The sequence below is a fragment of the Procambarus clarkii genome, chromosome 21 (assembly GCF_040958095.1).
Source record: "Procambarus clarkii isolate CNS0578487 chromosome 21, FALCON_Pclarkii_2.0, whole genome shotgun sequence".
NCBI classification, from domain to species: domain Eukaryota; kingdom Metazoa; phylum Arthropoda; class Malacostraca; order Decapoda; family Cambaridae; genus Procambarus; species Procambarus clarkii.
Window position 1 is genome coordinate 23307129 of NC_091170.1, and position 21248 is coordinate 23328376.

The 21248-nt window shown below is 48.4% G+C and overlaps 10 protein-coding genes across 10 annotated transcripts; all 10 read right to left on the reverse strand.

The window, feature by feature from the left end:
* Positions 1–30: 30 nt before the first annotated feature.
* On the reverse strand, positions 31–2062 carry LOC138367156 (uncharacterized). Its single transcript, XM_069328561.1, has 4 exons — positions 2002–2062; positions 1653–1816; positions 1126–1445; positions 31–301 (listed from the first exon to the last, which is right to left on the reverse strand). The coding sequence occupies exons 1-4, from the start codon at positions 2060–2062 to the stop codon at positions 31–33; spliced, it is 816 nt and encodes a 271-aa protein (XP_069184662.1).
* A 5-nt stretch (positions 2063–2067) lies between these two features.
* LOC138367157 (uncharacterized) lies at positions 2068–3975 on the reverse strand. Its single transcript, XM_069328562.1, has 5 exons — positions 3968–3975; positions 3539–3782; positions 3187–3376; positions 2624–2865; positions 2068–2283 (listed from the first exon to the last, which is right to left on the reverse strand). Exons 1-5 carry the CDS (start codon positions 3973–3975, stop codon positions 2068–2070), a joined length of 900 nt encoding a protein of 299 aa, XP_069184663.1.
* Positions 3976–4045: 70 nt separating this feature from the next.
* On the reverse strand, positions 4046–5875 carry LOC138367159 (SUMO-interacting motif-containing protein 1-like). Its single transcript, XM_069328563.1, has 4 exons — positions 5561–5875; positions 5151–5343; positions 4771–4925; positions 4046–4483 (listed from the first exon to the last, which is right to left on the reverse strand). Exons 1-4 carry the CDS (start codon positions 5873–5875, stop codon positions 4046–4048), a joined length of 1101 nt encoding a protein of 366 aa, XP_069184664.1.
* An 828-nt stretch (positions 5876–6703) lies between these two features.
* On the reverse strand, positions 6704–7663 carry LOC138367160 (uncharacterized). The gene is made up of 3 exons (XM_069328564.1): positions 7513–7663; positions 6970–7125; positions 6704–6798 (listed from the first exon to the last, which is right to left on the reverse strand). The coding sequence occupies exons 1-3, from the start codon at positions 7661–7663 to the stop codon at positions 6704–6706; spliced, it is 402 nt and encodes a 133-aa protein (XP_069184665.1).
* A 319-nt stretch (positions 7664–7982) lies between these two features.
* LOC138367161 (uncharacterized) lies at positions 7983–8943 on the reverse strand. Its single transcript, XM_069328565.1, has 3 exons — positions 8712–8943; positions 8502–8663; positions 7983–8359 (listed from the first exon to the last, which is right to left on the reverse strand). The coding sequence occupies exons 1-3, from the start codon at positions 8941–8943 to the stop codon at positions 7983–7985; spliced, it is 771 nt and encodes a 256-aa protein (XP_069184666.1).
* Positions 8944–9139: 196 nt separating this feature from the next.
* LOC138367162 (SUMO-interacting motif-containing protein 1-like) lies at positions 9140–13026 on the reverse strand. Its single transcript, XM_069328567.1, has 8 exons — positions 12838–13026; positions 12600–12777; positions 11888–12098; positions 11241–11416; positions 10048–10470; positions 9813–9959; positions 9422–9583; positions 9140–9279 (listed from the first exon to the last, which is right to left on the reverse strand). The coding sequence occupies exons 1-8, from the start codon at positions 13024–13026 to the stop codon at positions 9140–9142; spliced, it is 1626 nt and encodes a 541-aa protein (XP_069184668.1).
* Positions 13027–14721: 1695 nt separating this feature from the next.
* Positions 14722–16391, reverse strand: LOC138367163 (uncharacterized). The gene is made up of 3 exons (XM_069328568.1): positions 16384–16391; positions 15955–16198; positions 14722–15246 (listed from the first exon to the last, which is right to left on the reverse strand). The coding sequence occupies exons 1-3, from the start codon at positions 16389–16391 to the stop codon at positions 14722–14724; spliced, it is 777 nt and encodes a 258-aa protein (XP_069184669.1).
* Positions 16392–16461: 70 nt separating this feature from the next.
* On the reverse strand, positions 16462–17726 carry LOC138367164 (SUMO-interacting motif-containing protein 1-like). The gene is made up of 3 exons (XM_069328569.1): positions 17525–17726; positions 17138–17299; positions 16462–16871 (listed from the first exon to the last, which is right to left on the reverse strand). The coding sequence occupies exons 1-3, from the start codon at positions 17724–17726 to the stop codon at positions 16462–16464; spliced, it is 774 nt and encodes a 257-aa protein (XP_069184670.1).
* Positions 17727–19056: 1330 nt separating this feature from the next.
* On the reverse strand, positions 19057–20016 carry LOC138367165 (uncharacterized). The gene is made up of 3 exons (XM_069328570.1): positions 19866–20016; positions 19323–19478; positions 19057–19151 (listed from the first exon to the last, which is right to left on the reverse strand). The coding sequence occupies exons 1-3, from the start codon at positions 20014–20016 to the stop codon at positions 19057–19059; spliced, it is 402 nt and encodes a 133-aa protein (XP_069184671.1).
* A 430-nt stretch (positions 20017–20446) lies between these two features.
* LOC138367166 (oviduct-specific glycoprotein-like) lies at positions 20447–21170 on the reverse strand. The gene is made up of 3 exons (XM_069328571.1): positions 20939–21170; positions 20729–20890; positions 20447–20586 (listed from the first exon to the last, which is right to left on the reverse strand). Exons 1-3 carry the CDS (start codon positions 21168–21170, stop codon positions 20447–20449), a joined length of 534 nt encoding a protein of 177 aa, XP_069184672.1.
* Between the last annotated feature and the right edge of the window lie 78 nt (positions 21171–21248).

The following is a 21248-nucleotide window of genomic DNA, read 5'->3' on the forward strand; positions in this document are numbered from 1 at the left end:
CAACACCATCTTCACTCTCAGCCACACCATCTACAATCTCTCAGCCACACCATCAACACTCTCAGCGGCACCATCTACGCTCTCAGCGACACCACCTACACTCTCGGCCACACTATCAACACTCTCAGCGACACCATCTACACTCTCAGCCACACCATCTATACTATCAGCTATACCATCTACACTCTCAGGCACACCATCTACGCTCTCAGCTACACAATCAACATTCTCAGCGACACCATCTACACTCTCAGCGACACCATCTACACTCTCAGTCACACCATCTTCCCTCTCAGCCACACTATCAACACTCTCAGGCACTTACTTTACACTCTCAGCTACACCATCTAAACTCTCAGCCACACCATCAACACTCTCAAGCGACACCATCTATATTCTCAGGGACACCATCTACACTCTCAGTAACACCATCTACACTCTCAGCCACACAATCTACACTCTCAGCAACACCATCTATACTCTCAGCCATACCATCTACAATCACAGCCACACCTTCTACACTCTCAGCCACACCATCTACACTCTTAGCAACACCATCAACACTATCAGCCACACCATCCACACTCTTAGCCACACCATCTACACTCTCAACCACACCATCTACACTCTTAGCCACACCATCAACACTCTCAGCGAAACCATCTACACTCTCAGCGACACCATCTACACTATTAGCCACACTATCAACACTCTCAGCGACACCATCTACACTCTCAGCGACACCATCTACACTCTCAGCCACACCACCTACACTCTCATCCACACCATCTACACTCTCAGCCACTCCATCTATACTCTCAGCCACACCATCCACACTCTCAGCCACACTATCTACACTCTCACCCACACCATCTACACTCTTACTCACACCATCTACACTCTCAGCCACACTATCTACTTTCTTAACCACACCATCAACACTCTCAGCCACACCATCTACACTCTCAGCCACACTATCTACACTCTTAGCCACACAATCTGCAATCTCAGCCACACCATTTACACTCTCAGCAACACCATCTACGCTCTCAGCCACACCATCTGCATTCTTAGCCACACCATTTACACTCTCAGCCACACCATCTACACTAAGCCACACCTTACGCATTCTGAGCCACACCATCTACACTCTCAGCCACACCATCAACACTCTCAGCCACACCATCTATACTCTCATCAACACCGTCTACACTCTCAGCCACACTATCTACACTCTCAGCCACACCATCTACACTCTCAGCCACATGATCTACAATCTCAGCCACGCCATCTACACTATCAGCTATACCATCTACACTCTCAGCAACACCATCTACACTATCAGCAATACCATCTACACTCTCAGCAACATCATCTACACTCTCAGCCACACTATCTACACTCTCAGTCACACCATCAACACTCTCAGCCACACCATCTACCCTCTACGCCACACTATCTACACTCTCAGCCACACCATCTACATTCTCAGCGATACCATCTACACTCTCAGCCACACCATCTACACTCTCAGCCACACCATCTACACTCTAAGCGACACCATCTACACTCTCAGCCACACCATCTACACTCTCAGCGACACCATCTACACTCTCAGCCACACCATCTACACTCTAGGCCACACAACCAACACTCTCAGCCACACCATTCACACTCTTAGCCACACCATCAACACTCTCAGCCACACCATATGTACTCTCAGCCACACCATCTTCACTCTCAGCCACAATATCTATACTCTCGGCCACACCATCTTCACTCGCAGTCACACCATCTACACTCTCAGCCACACAATCTACACTCTCAGCCACAAATCAACACTCTCAACCACACCATCTTCACTCTCAGCCACACCATTTACACTCTCAGCCACACCATCAACCCTCTCAGCTACACCATCAACACTCTCAGCCACACCATCAACACTCTCAGCCACACCATATGCACTCTCAGCCACACCATCTTCACTCTAAGCCACACCTTCTATACTCTCAGCAACACCATCTTCACTCTCAGCCACACCATCTACACTCTCAGCCATACCATCTACACTCTCAGCCACAAATCAACACTCTCGGCGACACCATCTACACTCTCAGCCACCCGATATACACTCTCAGCCACACCACTAACACTCTCAGCCACACCATATGCACTCTCAGCCACAACATCTTCACTCTCAGCCACACCATCTATAATCTCAGCCACACAATCTTCACTCTCAGCCACTCCATCTACACTCTCAGCCACACCATCTACACTCTCAGCCACAAATCAACACTCTCAGCGACACCATCTACACAATTTCAGCCACACCACCAACACTCTCAGCCACACCATCTACATTCTCAGCCACACCATCAACACTCTCAGCCACACCAAATGCACTCTCAGCCACACCATCTTCACTCTCAGCCACACCATCTACACTCTCAGCGACACCATCTTCACTTTCAGCAACACCATCAACACTATCAGCTATACCATCTACACTCTCAGTCACAGCATGTACACTCTCAGCAACACCATCTACACTCTCAGCCACACCATCTACACTCTCAGCCACACCACCAAAACTCTCAGCCACACCATCTACACTCACAGCCACACCATCTTCACTCTCAGCCACACCATCTACACTCTCAGCCACACCATCTTCACTCTTAGCCACACCATCTATAGTCTCAGCCACATCAACTTCACTCTCACCCACACCATCTATAATCTTAGCCACACCATCTTCAGTCTCAGCCACACAATCTATAATCTCAGCCACACAAACTTCACTCTCAGTAACACCATCTACACTCTTAGTTACACCATCTACACTTTCAGCAACACCATCTACACTCACAGCCACACCATCTACACTCTCAGCAATACCATCTACACTCACAGCAACACCATCTACACTCACAGCCACACCATCTACACTCTCAGCAACACCATCTACACTCTCAGCCACACCATCTACACTCTTACCCACACTATCTACACTCTCAGCCACACCATCTACACTCTAAGCAATACCATCTGTATTGTAAGCGACACCATCTACACTCTCAGCTACACCATCTACACTCTGAGCCACACCACCAACACTCTCCGCCACACCATCTACACTCTTAACCACACCATCTACACTCTCAGCAACACTATCTATACTCTCAGCCACACCATCTACACTCTCAGCCACACTATCTACACTCTCAGCCACACCATATACACTCTTAACCACACCATCTACACTCTTAACCACACCATATACATTCTCAGCAACACCATCTACACTTTTAACCACACCATCTACACTCCTAACCACACGATCTACACTCTCAGCCACACCATCTACACTCTAAGCCAAACCATTTGCATTCTAAGCCACACCATCAACACTCTCAGCCACGCCATCAACACTCTCAGCCACACCATTAACACTCTCAGCCACACCATCAACACTCAGCAACACCATCTTCACTCTCAGCCACACCATCTACAATCTCTCAGCCACACCAACACTCTCAGCGGCACCATCTACGCTCTCAGCGACACCACCTACACTCTCGGCCACACCATCAACACTCTCAGCGACACCATCTACACTCTCAGCCACACCATCTATACTATCAGCTATACCATCTACACTCTCAGGCACACCATCTACGCTCTCAGCTACACAATCAACATTCTCAGCGACACCATCTACACTCTCAGCGACACCATCTACACTCTCAGTCACACCATCTTCCCTCTCAGCCACACTATCAACACTCTCAGGCACTTACTTTACACTCTCAGCTACCCCATCTAAACTCTAAGCCACACCATCAACACTCTCAGCCACTCTATCTACACTCTCAGCCACACCATCTACACTCTTAACCACACCATCTACACTCTTAACCACACCATCTACATTCTCAGCAACACCATCTACACTTTTAACCACGCCATCTACACTCTTAACCAAACCATCTACACTCTCAGCCACACCATCTACACTCTAAGCCATACCATCTGCATTCTAAGCCACACCATTAACACTCTCAGCCACGCCAACACTCTCAGCCACACCATCAACACTCTCAGCCACACCATCAACACCCTCAGCCACACCATCTACACTCTCAGCCACACCATCTACACTCTCAGCCACACCATCTACACTCTCACCGACACCATCTACGCTCTCAGTGACACCATTTACACTCTCAGCCACACCATCTATACTATCAGCCATACCATCTACACTCTCAGGGACACCATCTACACTCTCAGCTACACTATCAACACTCTCACCGACACCATCTACACTCTCAGCGACACCATCTACACTCTCAGCCACACCAACTACACTCTCATCCACACCATCTACACTCTCAGCCACTCCATCTATACTCTCAGCCACACCATCTACACTCTCAGCCGCTCCATCTATACTCTCAGCCACACCATCTACACTCTAAACCACACCGTCTACACTCTCAGCCACACTATCTACACTCTTAACCACACCATCTACACTCAGCCACATCATCTACACTCTCAGCCACACAATCTACACTCTCAGCCACACCATCTACACTCTTAGTCACACAATCTGCAATCTCAACCACAACATTTACACTCTCAGCAACACCATCTACGCTCTCAGCCACACCATCTGCATTCTCAGCCACACCATTTACACTCTCCGCCAAACCATCTACACTAAGCTACACCTTACGCATTCTGAGCCACACCATCTACACTCTCAGCCACACCATCTACACTATCAGCCACACCAGCTACACTCTCAGCCACACCATCTATAATCTCAGCAACATCATCAACACTCTCAGCCACACCATCTACACTCTCAAGCACACCATCTACGCTCTCAGCAACACCATCTGCATTCTCAGCTACACCATTTACACTCTCAGCAACACCATCTACACTCTAAGCCTCACCATCTACACTATCAGCAACACCATCTACACTCTCAGCCACACCATCAACACTCAGTCACACCATCTACACTCTTAGCCACATCATCTACACTCTCAGCCACACCATCAACACTCTCAGCCACACCATGTATACTCTCAGCCACACCATCTACACTCAGCCACACTATCTACACTCACCCACACCATCTACACTCTCACCCACACCATCTACACTCTCACCCACACCACCTATAATCTCAGCAACATCATCAACACTCTCAGCCACACCATCTACACTCTCAGGCACACCATCTACGCTCTCAGCCACACCATCTGCATTCTCAGCTACAACATTTACACTCTCCGCCACACCATCTAGACTAAGCCACACCTTACGCATTCTGAGCCACACCATCTACACTCTCAGCCACACCATCAACACTCTCAGCCACACCATCTACACTTTCAGCTACACCATCTAAACTATCAGTCACCCCATCTACGCTCTCAGCCACACCATCTACACTCTCAGCCACACCATCTACACTCTCAGCCACACCATCTACACTCTCAGTCACACCATCTACACTCTCAGCAACACCATCTACACTCTTAGCCACTCCATCTACACTCTCATCCACACCATCTACACTCTCAGCCACTCCATTTATACTCTCAGCCACAACATCTACACTCTCAGCCACACTATCTACTCTCTCACCTACACCATCTACACTCTCACCCACACCATCTACACTCTCAGTCACACTATCTACACTCTTAACCAAACCATCTACACTCTCAACCACACCATCTACTCTGTCAGCCACACCATCTACACTCTCAGCCACACCATCTGCATTCTCAGCCACACAATTTACACTCTCCGCCACACCATCTACACTAAGCCACACCTTACGCATTCTGATCCACACCATCTACACTCTCAGCCACACCATCTACACTATCAGCAACACCATCTACACTCTCAGCCACACCATCCACACTCTGCCACACCATCAACACTCTCAGTCACACCATCTACACTCTCAGCCACACCATCTATACTCTCAGCCACACCATCAACACTTTCAGCCATACCATCTACACTCTCAGCCACACCACCTACACTATCAGCCACACCATCTACACTCTCAGCCACACCATCTACACTCTCACCCACACCATCAACACTCTCAGCCAAAACATCATCACTCTCAGTCTCTCCATCTACACTCTCAGCCACACCATTAACACTCTCAGCCACACCATCTACACTCTCAGCCACACCATCTACACTCTCACCCACACCATCTACACTCTCAGTCACACCATCTACACTCTCAGCAACACCATCTACACTCTCAGCCACTCCATCTACACTCTCATCCACACCATCTACACTCTCAGCCACTCTATTTATACTCTCAGCCACAACATCTACACTCTCAGCCACACTATCTACTCTCTAACCCACACCATCTACACTCTCACCCACACCATCTACACTCTCAGCCACACTATCTACACTCTTAACCACACCATCTACACTCTCAGCCACACCATCTACACTGTCAGCCACACCATCTACACACTCAGCCACACCATCTACACTCTTAGCCACACAATCCGCTATCTCAACCACACCATATACACTCTCAGCGAAACCATCTACGCTCTCAGCCACACCATCTGCATTCTCAGCCACACCATTTACACTCTCCACCACACCATCTACACTAAGCCACACCTTACGCATTCTGATCCACACCATTTACACTCTCAGCCACACCATCTACACTATCAGCAACACCATCTACACTCTCAGCTACACCATCTACACTCTCTGCCACACCATCAACACTCTCAGTCACACCATCTACACTCTCAGCTACACCATCTGCACTCTCAGCCACACCATCAACATTCTCAGCCACACCATCTACACTCTCAGCCAAAACATCATCACTCTCAATCTCTCCATCTACACTCTCAGCCACACCATTAGCACTCTCACCCACACAATCTACACTCTCAGCCACACCATCTACACTATCAGCCACACCGTCTACCCTCTCAGCGACGCCATCTATACTCTCAGCAACACCCTCAACACTCTCAGCGACATCATCTACACTCTCATCCACACCATCAACACTCTCAGTAACACCATCTACAATCTTAACCACAATATCTACACTCTCAGCCACACCATTTACACTCTCAACAACACCATCTACACTCTAAGCCACACAATCTACACTCTTAACCACACCATCTACACTCTTAACCACACCATCTACATTCTCAGCAACACCATCTACACTTTTAACCACGCCATCTACACTCTTAACCAAACCATCTACACTCTCAGCCACACCATCTACACTCTAAGCCATACCATCTGCATTCTAAGCCACACCATCAACACTCTCAGCCACGCCAACACTCTCAGCCACACCATCAACACTCTCAGCCACACCATCAACACCCTCAGCCACACCATCTACACTCTCAGCCACACCATCTACACTCTCAGCCACACCATCTACACTCTCACCGACACCATCTACGCTCTCAGTGACACCACTTACACTCTCAGCCACACCATCTATACTATCAGCCATACCATCTACACTCTCAGGGACACCATCTACACTCTCAGCAACACTATCAACACTCTCACCGACACCATCTACACTCTTCGCCATACCATCAACCCTCTCAGCCACACTATCAGCACTCTCAGGCACTTACTTTACACTCTCAGCTACACCATCTCCACTCTCAGCCACACCATCAACCCTCTCAGCGACACCATCTACACTCTCAGCCACACCATCTACACTCTCAGCAACACCATTTATACTCTCAGCGACACCATCTACACTCACAGCCACACCATCTACAATCTCAGCCACACCATCTACACTCTTAGCAACATTATCAACACTCTCAGCCACACCATCTACACTCTCAACCACACCATCTACACTCTCAACCACACCATCTACACTCTTAGCCACACCATCAGCACTCAGCGAAACCATATACACTCTCAGCGACACCATCTACACTATTAGCCACACTATCAACACTCTCAGCGACACCATCTACACTCTCAGCGACACCATCTACACTCTCAGTCACACCAACTACACTCTCATCCACACCATCTACACTCTCAGCCACTCCATCTATACTCTCAGCCACACCATCTACACTCTCAGCCACTCCATCTATACTCTCAGCCACACCATCTACACTCTTAACCACACCGTCTACACTCTCAGCCACACTATCTACACTCTTAACCACACCATCTACACTCTCAGCCACATCATCTACACTCTCAGCCACACAATCTACACTCTCAGCCACACCATCTACACTCTTAGTCACACAATCTGCAATCTCAACCACAACATTTACACTCTCAGCAACACCATCTACGCTCTCAGCCACACCATCTGCATTCTCAGCCACACCATTTACACTCTCCGCCAAACCATCTACACTAAGCTACACCTTACGCATTCTGAGCCACACCATCTACACTCTCAGCCACACCATCTACACTATCAGCCACACCAGCTACACTCTCAGCCACACCATCTATAATCTCAGCAACATCATCAACACTCTCAGCCACACCATCTACACTCTCAGGCACACCATCTACGCTCTCAGCAACACCATCTGCATTCTCAGCTACACCATTTACACTCTCAGCAACACCATCTACACTCTAAGCCTCACCATCTACACTATCAGCAACACCATATACACTCTCAGCTACACCATCAACACTCTCAGTCACACCATCTACAATCTCAGCCACACCATCTACACTCTTAGCAACATTATCAACACTCTCAGCCACACCATCTACACTCTCAACCACACCATCTACACTCTCAACCACACCATCTACACTCTTAGCCACACCATCAACACTCAGCGAAACCATATACACTCTCAGCGACACCATCTACACTATTAGCCACACTATCAACACTCTCAGCGACACCATCTACACTCTCAGCGACACCATCTACACTCTCAGCCACACCAACTACACTCTCATCCACACCATCTACACTCTCAGCCACTCCATCTATACTCTCAGCCACACCATCTACACTCTCAGCCACTCCATCTATACTCTCAGCCACACCATCTACACTCTAAACCACACCGTCTACACTCTCAGCCACACTATCTACACTCTTAACCACACCATCTACACTCTCAGCCACATCATCTACACTCTCAGCCACACAATCTACACTCTCAGCCACACCATCTACACTCTTAGTCACACAATCTGCAATCTCAACCACAACATTTACACTCTCAGCAACACCATCTACGCTCTCAGCCACACCATCTGCATTCTCAGCCACACCATTTACACTCTCCGCCAAACCATCTACACTAAGCTACACCTTACGCATTCTGAGCCACACCATCTACACTCTCAGCCACACCATCTACACTATCAGCCACACCAGCTACACTCTCAGCCACACCATCTATAATCTCAGCAACATCATCAACACTCTCAGCCACACCATCTACACTCTCAGGCACACCATCTACGCTCTCAGCAACACCATCTGCATTCTCAGCTACACCATTTACACTCTCAGCAACACCATCTACACTCTAAGCCTCACCATCTACACTATCAGCAACACCATCTACACTCTCAGCTACACCATCAACACTCTCAGTCACACCATCTCCACTCTTAGCCACATCATCTACACTCTCAGCCACACCATCAACACTCTCAGCCACACCATGTATACTCTCAGCCACACCATCTACACTCAGCCACACTATCTACACTCTCACCCACACCATCTACACTCTCACCCACACCATCTACACTCTCACCCACACCACCTATAATCTCAGCAACATCATCAACACTCTCAGCCACACCATCTACACTCTCAGGCACACCATCTACGCTCTCAGCCACACCATCTGCATTCTCAGCTACAACATTTACACTCTCCGCCACACCATCTAGACTAAGCCACACCTTACGCATTCTGAGCCACACCATCTACACCCTCAGCCACACCATCAACACTCTCAGCCACACCATCTACACTTTCAGCTACACCATCTAAACTATCAGTCACCCCATCTACGCTCTCAGCCACACCATCTACACTCTCAGCCACACCATCTACACTCTCAGCCACACCATCTACACTCTCAGCAACACCATCTACACTCTTAGCCACTCCATCTACACTCTCATCCACACCATCTACACTCTCAGCCACTCCATTTATACTCTCAGCCACAACATCTACACTCTCAGCCACACTATCTACTCTCTCACCTACACCATCTACACTCTCACCCACACCATCTACACTCTCAGTCACACTATCTACACTCTTAACCAAACCATCTACACTCTCAACCACACCATCTACTCTGTCAGCCACACCATCTACACTCTCAGCCACACCATCTACACTCTTAGCCACACAATCTGCAATCTCAACCACACCATATACACTCTAAGCAAAACCATCTACGCTCTCAGCCACACCATCTGCATTCTCAGCCACACAATTTACACTCTCCGCCACACCATCTACACTAAGCCACACCTTACGCATTCTGATCCACACCATCTACACTCTCAGCCACACCATCTACACTATCAGCAACACCATCTACACTCTCAGCCACACCATCCACACTCTGCCACACCATCAACACTCTCAGTCACACCATCTACACTCTCAGCCACACCATCTATACTCTCAGCCACACCATCAACACTTTCAGCCATACCATCTACACTCTCAGCCACACCACCTACACTATCAGCCACACCATCTACACTCTCAGCCCACACCATCTACACACTCACCCACACCATCAACACTCTCAGCCAAAACATCATCACTCTCAGTCTCTCCATCTACACTCTCAGCCACATATTAACACTCTCAGCCACACCATCTACACTCTCAGCCACACCATCTACACTCTCAGCCACACCATCTACACTCTCAGTCACACCATCTACACTCTCAGCAACACCATCTATACTCTCAGCCACTCCATCTACACTCTCATCCACACCATCTACACTCTCAGCCACTCCATTTATACTCTCAGCCACAACATCTACACTCTCAGCCACACTATCTACTCTCTAACCCACACCATCTACACTCTCACCCACACCATCTACACTCTCAGCCACACTATCTACACTCTTAACCACACCATCTACACTCTCAGCCACACCATCTACATTGTCAGCCACACCATCTACACACTCAGCCACACCATCTACACTCTTAGCCACACAATCCGCTATCTCAACCACACCATATACACTCTCAGCGAAACCATCTACGCTCTCAGCCACACTATCTGCATTCTCAGCCACACCATTTACACTCTCCGCCACACCATCTACACTAAGGCACACCTTACGCATTCTGATCCACACCATTTACACTCTCAGCCACACCATCTACACTATCAGCAACACCATCTACACTCTCAGCCACACCATCTACACTCTCTGCCACACCATCAACACTCTCAGTCACACCATCTACACTCTCAGCTACACCATCTGCACTCTCAGCCACACCCTCAACACTCTCAGCGACATCATCTACACTCTCATCCACACCATCAACACTCTCAGTAACACCATCTACAATCTTAACCACAATATCTACACTCTCAGCCACACCATTTACACTCTCAACAACACCATCTACACTCTAAGCCACACCATCTACACTATCAGCTACACCATCTACACTCTCAGCCACACCATCTACACTCTCAGCCACACCATCTACACTCTCAGCCACACCATCTACACTCAGCCTTACCATCTACACTCTCAGCCACACCATCAACACTCTCAGAAATACCATCTGCACTCAGCCACACCATCTACACTATTAGCCACACCTTCTACACTCTCAGTAACACCATCTACACTCTCAGCCACACCATCTACACTCTCAGCCACACCATCAACACTCTCAGCCACACCATCATCACTCTCAATTACTCCATCTACACTCTCAGCCACACCATCTACACTATCAGCAACACCCTCAACACTCTCAGTGACACCATCTACACTCTCAGATACACCATCAACACTCTCAGCAACATCATCTACACTCTCAGTAACACCATTCACACTCTCAGCGACACCATCTACACTCTCAGCCACACCATCTACACTCTCAGCCACACCATCTACACTCTCAGTCACACCATCTACACTCTCAGTCACACCATCTATACTTTCAGCCACACCATCTACACTCTCAGCCACACTATCTACACTCTCACCAACACCATCTACACTCTCAGCCACACCATCTACACTCTCAGCCACACCATCTACACTCTTAACCACACCATCTACACTCTCAGCCACACCATCTACACTCTAAGCCACACCATCTGCAATCTAAGCCACACCATCTACACTCCTAGCCACACCATCTACACTCTTAGCTACACAATCTGCAATCTCAGCCACACTATCTACACTCTCAGCCAAACTATCTACACTCTCAGCAACACCATCTACGCTCTCAGCCACACATTATCCTTTCTCAGCCACACCATATACACTCTTAGCCACACCATCTACACTCGAAGCCACATCATCTACACTCTCAGCCACACCATCTACACTCTCAGCCACACCATCTACACTCTCAGCCACACCATCTACACTCTCAGCCACACCATCTACATTCACAACCTCACTATCTACACTCTTAGCCACACCATCTGCACTCTAAGCCACACCATCTGCCTTCTAAGCCACACCATCTACACTCTCAGCCACACCATTTACACTCTTAGCCACACTATATGCAATCACAGTCACACCATCTACACTCTCAGCCACACTATCTACGTTCTCAGCAACACTATCTACACTCTCCGCCAAACCATCTACGCTCTCAGTCACACCATCTGCATTCTCAGTCACACCATTTACACGCTCAGCCACACCATCTACACTAAGCCACACCTTACGCATTCTGATCCACACCATCTACACTCTCAGCCACACCATCTACACTATCAGCAACACCATCTACACTCTCAGCCACACCATCTACACTCTGCCACACCATCAACACTCTCAGTCACACCATCTACACTCTCAGCCACACCATCTACACTCTCAGCCACACCATCAACACTCTCAGCCACACCGTCTACACTCTCAGCCACACCACCTGGACTATCAGCCACACCATCTACACTCTCAGCCACACCATCTACACTCTCACCCACACCATCAACACTCTCAGCCAAAACATCATCACTCTCAATCTCTCCATCTACACTCTCAGCCACACCATTAACACTCTCAGTCACACCATCTACACTCTCAGCCACACCATCTACACTATCAGCCACACCATCTACCCTCTCAGCGACGCCATCTATACTCTCAGCAACACCCTCAACTCTCTCAGCGACATCATCTACACTCTCATCCACACCATCAACACTCTCAGTAACACCATCTACAATCTTAACCACAATATCTACACTCTCAGCCACACCATCTACACTCTAAGTAATACCATCTGCATTCTAAGCCACACCATCAACACTCTCAGCCACACCATCTACACTCAGGCACACCATCCACGCTCTCAGTCACACAATCTGGATTCTCAGCTACACCATTTACACTCTCAACAACACCATCTACACTCTTAGGCACACCATCTACACTATCAGCCACACCATCTACACTCTCAGCCACACCATCTACACTCTCAGCCACACCATCTACACTCTCAGCCACACCATCTACACTCTCAGCCACACACTCTACACTCTCAGCCACACCAACACTCTCACAAATACCATCTACACTCAGCCACACCATCTACACTATAAGCCACACCTTATACACTCTCAGTAACACCATCTACACTCACAGCCACACCATCTACACTCTCAGCGACACCATCAACATTCTCAGCCGCACCATCATCACTCTCAGTTACTCCATCTACAATCTCAGCCACACCATCTACACTATCAGCAACACCCTCAACACTCTCAGCGACACCATTGCAGATACACCATGATACACTCTGATACTCTCTGATACACCATCAACACTCTCAGCGACACCATCTACACTCTCAGTAACACCATTCACACTCTCAGCGACACCATCTACACTCTCAGCCACACCATCTACACTTTCAGCCACACCATCTACACTTTCAGTCACACCATCTACACTCTCAGTCACACCATCTATACTCTCAGCCACACCATCTACACTCTCAGCCACACTATCTACACTCTCACCAACACCATCTACACTCTCAGCCACACCATCTACACTCTCAGCCACACCATCTACACTCTTAACCACACCATCTACACCCTCAGCCACACTATCTACACTCTAAGCCACACCATCTGCAATCTAAGCCACACCAGCTACACTCCTAGCCACACCATCTACACTCTTAGCTACACAATCTGCAATCTCAGCCACACTATCTACACTCTCAGCAACACCATCTACGCTCTCAGCCACACCTTATGCATTCTCAGCCACACCATCAACACTCTCAGCCACACCATCTACACTCTCAGCAACACCATCTACACTATCAGTCACACTATTTACACTCTCAGTCACACCATCTACACTCTCAGCCACACCATCAACACTCTCAGCCACACCATCTCCACTCTAAGCCACATTATCTACACTATCAGCCACACCATCTACACTCTCAGCCACACCATCTACACTCTCAACCACACCATCAACACCCTCAGCCACACCATCTACACTCTCAGCTACACCATCTACACTCTCAGCCACACCATCAACACTCTCAGACACACCATCTACGCTCTCAGCCACACCATCTACACTATCAGCCCCACCATCTACACTCTCAGCCACACCATCTACTCTCTCAGCCACACCATCAACACTCTCAGCCACACTATCATCACTCTCAGCCACTCCATCTACACTCTCAGCCACACTATTAACACTCTCAGCCACACCATCTACACTCTCAGCCACACCATCTACACTCTCAGTCATACCATCTGCACTCTCAACCGCACCATCTACACTCTCAGCCACACTATCTACACTCTCACCCACACCATCTACACTCTCAGCCACACCATCTACACTCTCAGCCACACCATCAACACTCTTAACCACACCATCTACACTCTCAGCCACACCATATACACTCTAAGCAACACCATCTGCATTCTAAGCCACACCTTATACACTCTTAGCCACACCATCTACAATCTTAGCTACACAATCTGCAATCTCAGCCACACCATTTACACTCTCAGCCACACTATCTACACTCTAAGCCACACTATCTACACTCTAAGCCACATATTACGCATTCTCAGCCACACCATCAACACTCTCAGCCACACCATCTACACTCTCAGCCACACCATCAACACTCTCAGCCACACCATGTACAATCTTAGGCACACCATCTACACTCTCAGCCACACCACCAACACTCTCCGCCACACCATCTACACTCTTAACCACACCAACTACACTCTCAGCAACACTATCTATACTCTCAGCCACACCATCTACACTCTCAGCCACACTATCTACACTCTCAGCCACACCATATACACTCTTAACCACACCATCTACACTCTTAACCACACCATATACATTCTCAGCAACACCATCTACACTTTTAACCACACCATCTACACTCCTAACCACACGTTCTACACTCTCAACCACACCATCTACACTCTAAGCCAAACCATTTGCATTCTAAGCCACACCATCAACACTCTCAGCCACGCCATCAACACTCTCAGCCACACCATTAACACTCTCAGCCACACCATCAACACTCAGCAACACCATCTTCACTCTCAGCCACACCATCTACAATCTATCAGCCACACCAACACTCTCAGCGGCACCATCTACGCTCTCAGCGACACCACCTACACTCTCGGCCACACCATCAACACTCTCAGCGACACCATCTACACTCTCAGCCACACCATCTATACTATCAGCTATACCATCTACACTCTCAGGCACACCATCTACGCTCTCAGCTACACAATCAACATTCTCAGCGACACCATCTACACTCTCAGCGACACCATCTACACTCTCAGTCACACCATCTTCCCTCTCAGCCACACTATCAACACTCTCAGGCACTTACTTTACACTCTCAGCTACCCCATCTAAACTCTAAGCCACACCATCAACACTCTCAGCCACTCTATCTACACTCTCAGCCACACCATCTACACTCTTAACCACACCATCTACACTCTTAACCACACCATCTACATTCTCAGCAACACCATCTACACTTTTAACCACGCCATCTACACTCTTAACCAAACCATCTACACTCTCAGCCACACCATCTACACTCTAAGCCATACCATCTGCATTCTAAGCCACACCATTAACACTCTCAGCCACGCCAACACTCTCAGCCACACCATCAACACTCTCAGCCACACCATCAACACCCTCAGCCACACCATCTACACTCTCAGCCACACCATCTACACTCTCAGCCACACCATCTACACTCTCACCGACACCATCTACGCTCTCAGTGACACCATTTACACTCTCAGCCACACCATCTATACTATCAGCCATACCATCTACACTCTCAGGGACACCATCTACACTCTCAGCTACACTATCAACACTCTCACCGACACCATCTACACTCTCAGCGACATCATCTACACTCTCAGCCACACCAACTACACTCTCATCCACACCATCTACACTCTCAGCCACTCCATCTATACTCTCAGCCACACCATCTACACTCTCAGCCGCTCCATCTATACTCTCAGCCACACCATCTACACTCTAAACCACACCATCTACACTCAGCCACATCATCTACACTCTCAGCCACACAATCTACACTCTCAGCCACACCATCTACACTCTTAGTCACACAATCTGCAATCTCAACCACAACATTTACACTCTCAGCAACACCATCTACGCTCTCAGCCACACCATCTGCATTCTCAGCCACACCATTTACACTCTCCGCCAAACCATCTACACTAAGCTACACCTTACGCATTCTGAGCCACACCATCTACACTCTCAGCCACACCATCTACACTATCAGCCACACCAGCTACACTCTCAGCCACACCATCTATAATCTCAGCAACATCATCAACACTCTCAGCCACACCATCTACACTCTCAAGCACACCATCTACGCTCTCAGCAACACCATCTGCATTCTCAGCTACACCATTTACACTCTCAGCAACACCATCTACACTCTAAGCCTCACCATCTACACTATCAGCAACACCATCTACACTCTCAGCCACACCATCAACACTCAGTCACACCATCTACACTCTTAGCCACATCATCTACACTCTCAGCCACACCATCAACACTCTCAGCCACACCATGTATACTCTCAGCCACACCATCTACACTCAGCCACACTCTCTACACTCACCCACACCATCTACACTCTCACCCACACCATCTACACTCTCACCCACACCACCTATAATCTCAGCAACATCATCAACACTCTCAGCCACACCATCTACACTCTCAGGCACACCATCTACGCTCTCAGCCACACCATCTGCATTCTCAGCTACAACATTTACACTCTCCGCCACACCATCTAGACTAAGCCACACCTTACGCATTCTGAGCCACACCATCTACACTCTCAGCCACACCATCAACACTCTCAGCCACACCATCTACACTTTCAGCTACACCATCTAAACTATCAGTCACCCCATCTACGCTCTCAGCCACACCATCTACACTCTCAGCCACACCATCTACACTCTCAGCCACACCATCTACACTCTCAGTCACACCATCTACACTCTCAGCAACACCATCTACACTCTTAGCCACTCCATCTACACTCTCATCCACACCATCTACACTCTCAGCCACTCCATTTATACTCTCAGCCACAACATCTACACTCTCAGCCACACTATCTACTCTCTCACCTACACCATCTACACTCTCACCCACACCATCTACACTCTCAGTCACACTATCTACACTCTTAACCAAACCATCTACACTCTCAACCACACCATCTACTCTGTCAGCCACACCATCTACACTCTCAGCCACACAATTTACACTCTCCGCCACACCATCTACACTAAGCCACACCTTACGCATTCTGATCCACACCATCTACACTCTCAGCCACACCATCTACACTATCAGCAACACCATCTACACTCTCAGCCACACCATCCACACTCTGCCACACCATCAACACTCTCAGTCACACCATCTACACTCTCAGCCACACCATCTATACTCTCAGCCACACCATCAACACTTTCAGCCATACCATCTACACTCTCAGCCACACCACCTACACTATCAGCCACACCATCTACACTCTCAGCCACACCATCTACACTCTCACCCACACCATCAACACTCTCAGCCAAAACATCATCACTCTCAGTCTCTCCATCTACACTCTCAGCCACACCATTAACACTCTCAGCCACACCATCTACACTCTCAGCCACACCATCTACACTCTCACCCACACCATCTACACTCTCAGTCACACCATCTACACTCTCAGCAACACCATCTACACTCTCAGCCACTCCATCTACACTCTCATCCACACCATCTACACTCTCAGCCACTCTATTTATACTCTCAGCCACAACATCTACACTCTCAGCCACACTATCTACTCTCTAACCCACACCATCTACACTCTCACCCACACCATCTACACTCACAGCCACACTATCTACACTCTTAACCACACCATCTACACTCTCAGCCACACCATCTACACTGTCAGCCACACCATCTACACACTCAGCCACACCATCTACACTCTTAGCCACACAATCCGCTATCTCAACCACACCATATACACTCTCAGCGAAACCATCTACGCTCTCAGCCACACCATCTGCATTCTCAGCCACACCATTTACACTCTCCACCACACCATCTACACTAAGCCACACCTTACGCATTCTGATCCACACCATTTACACTCTCAGCCACACCATCTACACTATCAGCAACACCATCTACACTCTCAGCTACACCATCTACACTCTCTGCCACACCATCAACACTCTCAGTCACACCATCTACACTCTCAGCTACACCATCTGCACTCTCAGCCACACCATCAACATTCTCAGCCACACCATCTACACTCTCAGCCAAAACATCATCACTCTCAATCTCTCCATCTACACTCTCAGCCACACCATTAGCACTCTCACCCACACAATCTACACTCTCAGCCACACCATCTACACTATCAGCCACACCGTCTACCCTCTCAGCGACGCCATCTATACTCTCAGCAACACCCTCAACACTCTCAGCGACATCATCTACACTCTCATCCACACCATCAACACTCTCAGTAACACCATCTACAATCTTAACCACAATATCTACACTCTCAGCCACACCATTTACACTCTCAACAACACCATCTACACTCTAAGCCACACAATCTACACTCTTAACCACACCATCTACACTCTTAACCACACCATCTACATTCTCAGCAACACCATCTACACTTTTAACCACGCCATCTACACTCTTAACCAAACCATCTACACTCTCAGCCACACCATCTACACTCTAAGCCATACCATCTGCATTCTAAGCCACACCATCAACACTCTCAGCCACGCCAACACTCTCAGCCACACCATCAACACTCTCAGCCACACCATCAACACCCTCAGCCACACCATCTACACTCTCAGCCACACCATCTACACTCTCAGCCACACCATCTACACTCTCACCGACACCATCTACGCTCTCAGTGACACCACTTACACTCTCAGCCACACCATCTATACTATCAGCCATACCATCTACACTCTCAGGGACACCATCTACACTCTCAGCTACACTATCAACACTCTCACCGACACCATCTACACTCTTCGCCATACCATCAACCCTCTCAGCCACACTATCAGCACTCTCAGGCACTTACTTTACACTCTCAGCTACACCATCTCCACTCTCAGCCACACCATCAACACTCTCAGCGACACCATCTACACTCTCAGCCACACCATCTACACTCTCAGCAACACCATTTATACTCTCAGCGACACCATCTACACTCACAGCCACACCATGTACAATCTCAGCCACACCATCTACACTCTTAGCAACATTATCAACACTCAGCGAAACCATATACACTCTCAGTGACACCATCTACACTCTCAGCGACACCATCTACACTCTCAGTCACACCAACTACACTCTCATCCACACCATCTACACTCTCAGCCACTCCATCTATACTCTCAGCCACACCATCTACACTCTCAGCCACTCCATCTATACTCTCAGCCACACCATCTACACTCTAAACCACACCGTCTACACTCTCAGCCACACTATCTACACTCTTAACCACACCATCTACACTCTCAGCCACATCATCTACACTCTCAGCCACACAATCTACACTCTCAGCCACACCATCTACACTCTTAGTCACACAATCTGCAATCTCAACCACAACATTTACACTCTCAGCAACACCATCTACGCTCTCAGCCACACCATCTGCATTCTCAGCCACACCATTTACACTCTCCGCCAAACCATCTACACTAAGCTACACCTTACGCATTCTGAGCCACACCATCTACACTCTCAGCCACACCATCTACACTATCAGCCACACCAGCTACACTCTCAGCCACACCATCTATAATCTCAGCAACATCATCAACACTCTCAGCCACACCATCTACACTCTCAGGCACACCATCTACGCTCTCAGCAACACCATCTGCATTCTCAGCTACACCATTTACACTCTCAGCAACACCATCTACACTCTAAGCCTCACCATCTACACTATCAGCAACACCATATACACTCTCAGCTACACCATCAACACTCTCAGTCACACCATCTACAATCTCAGCCACACCATCTACACTCTTAGCAACATTATCAACACTCTCAGCCACACCATCTACACTCTCAACCACACCATCTACACTCTCAACCACACCATCTACACTCTTAGCCACACCATCAACACTCAGCGAAACCATATACACTCTCAGCGACACCATCTACACTATTAGCCACACTATCAACACTCTCAGCGACACCATCTACACTCTCAGCGACACCATCTACACTCTCAGCCA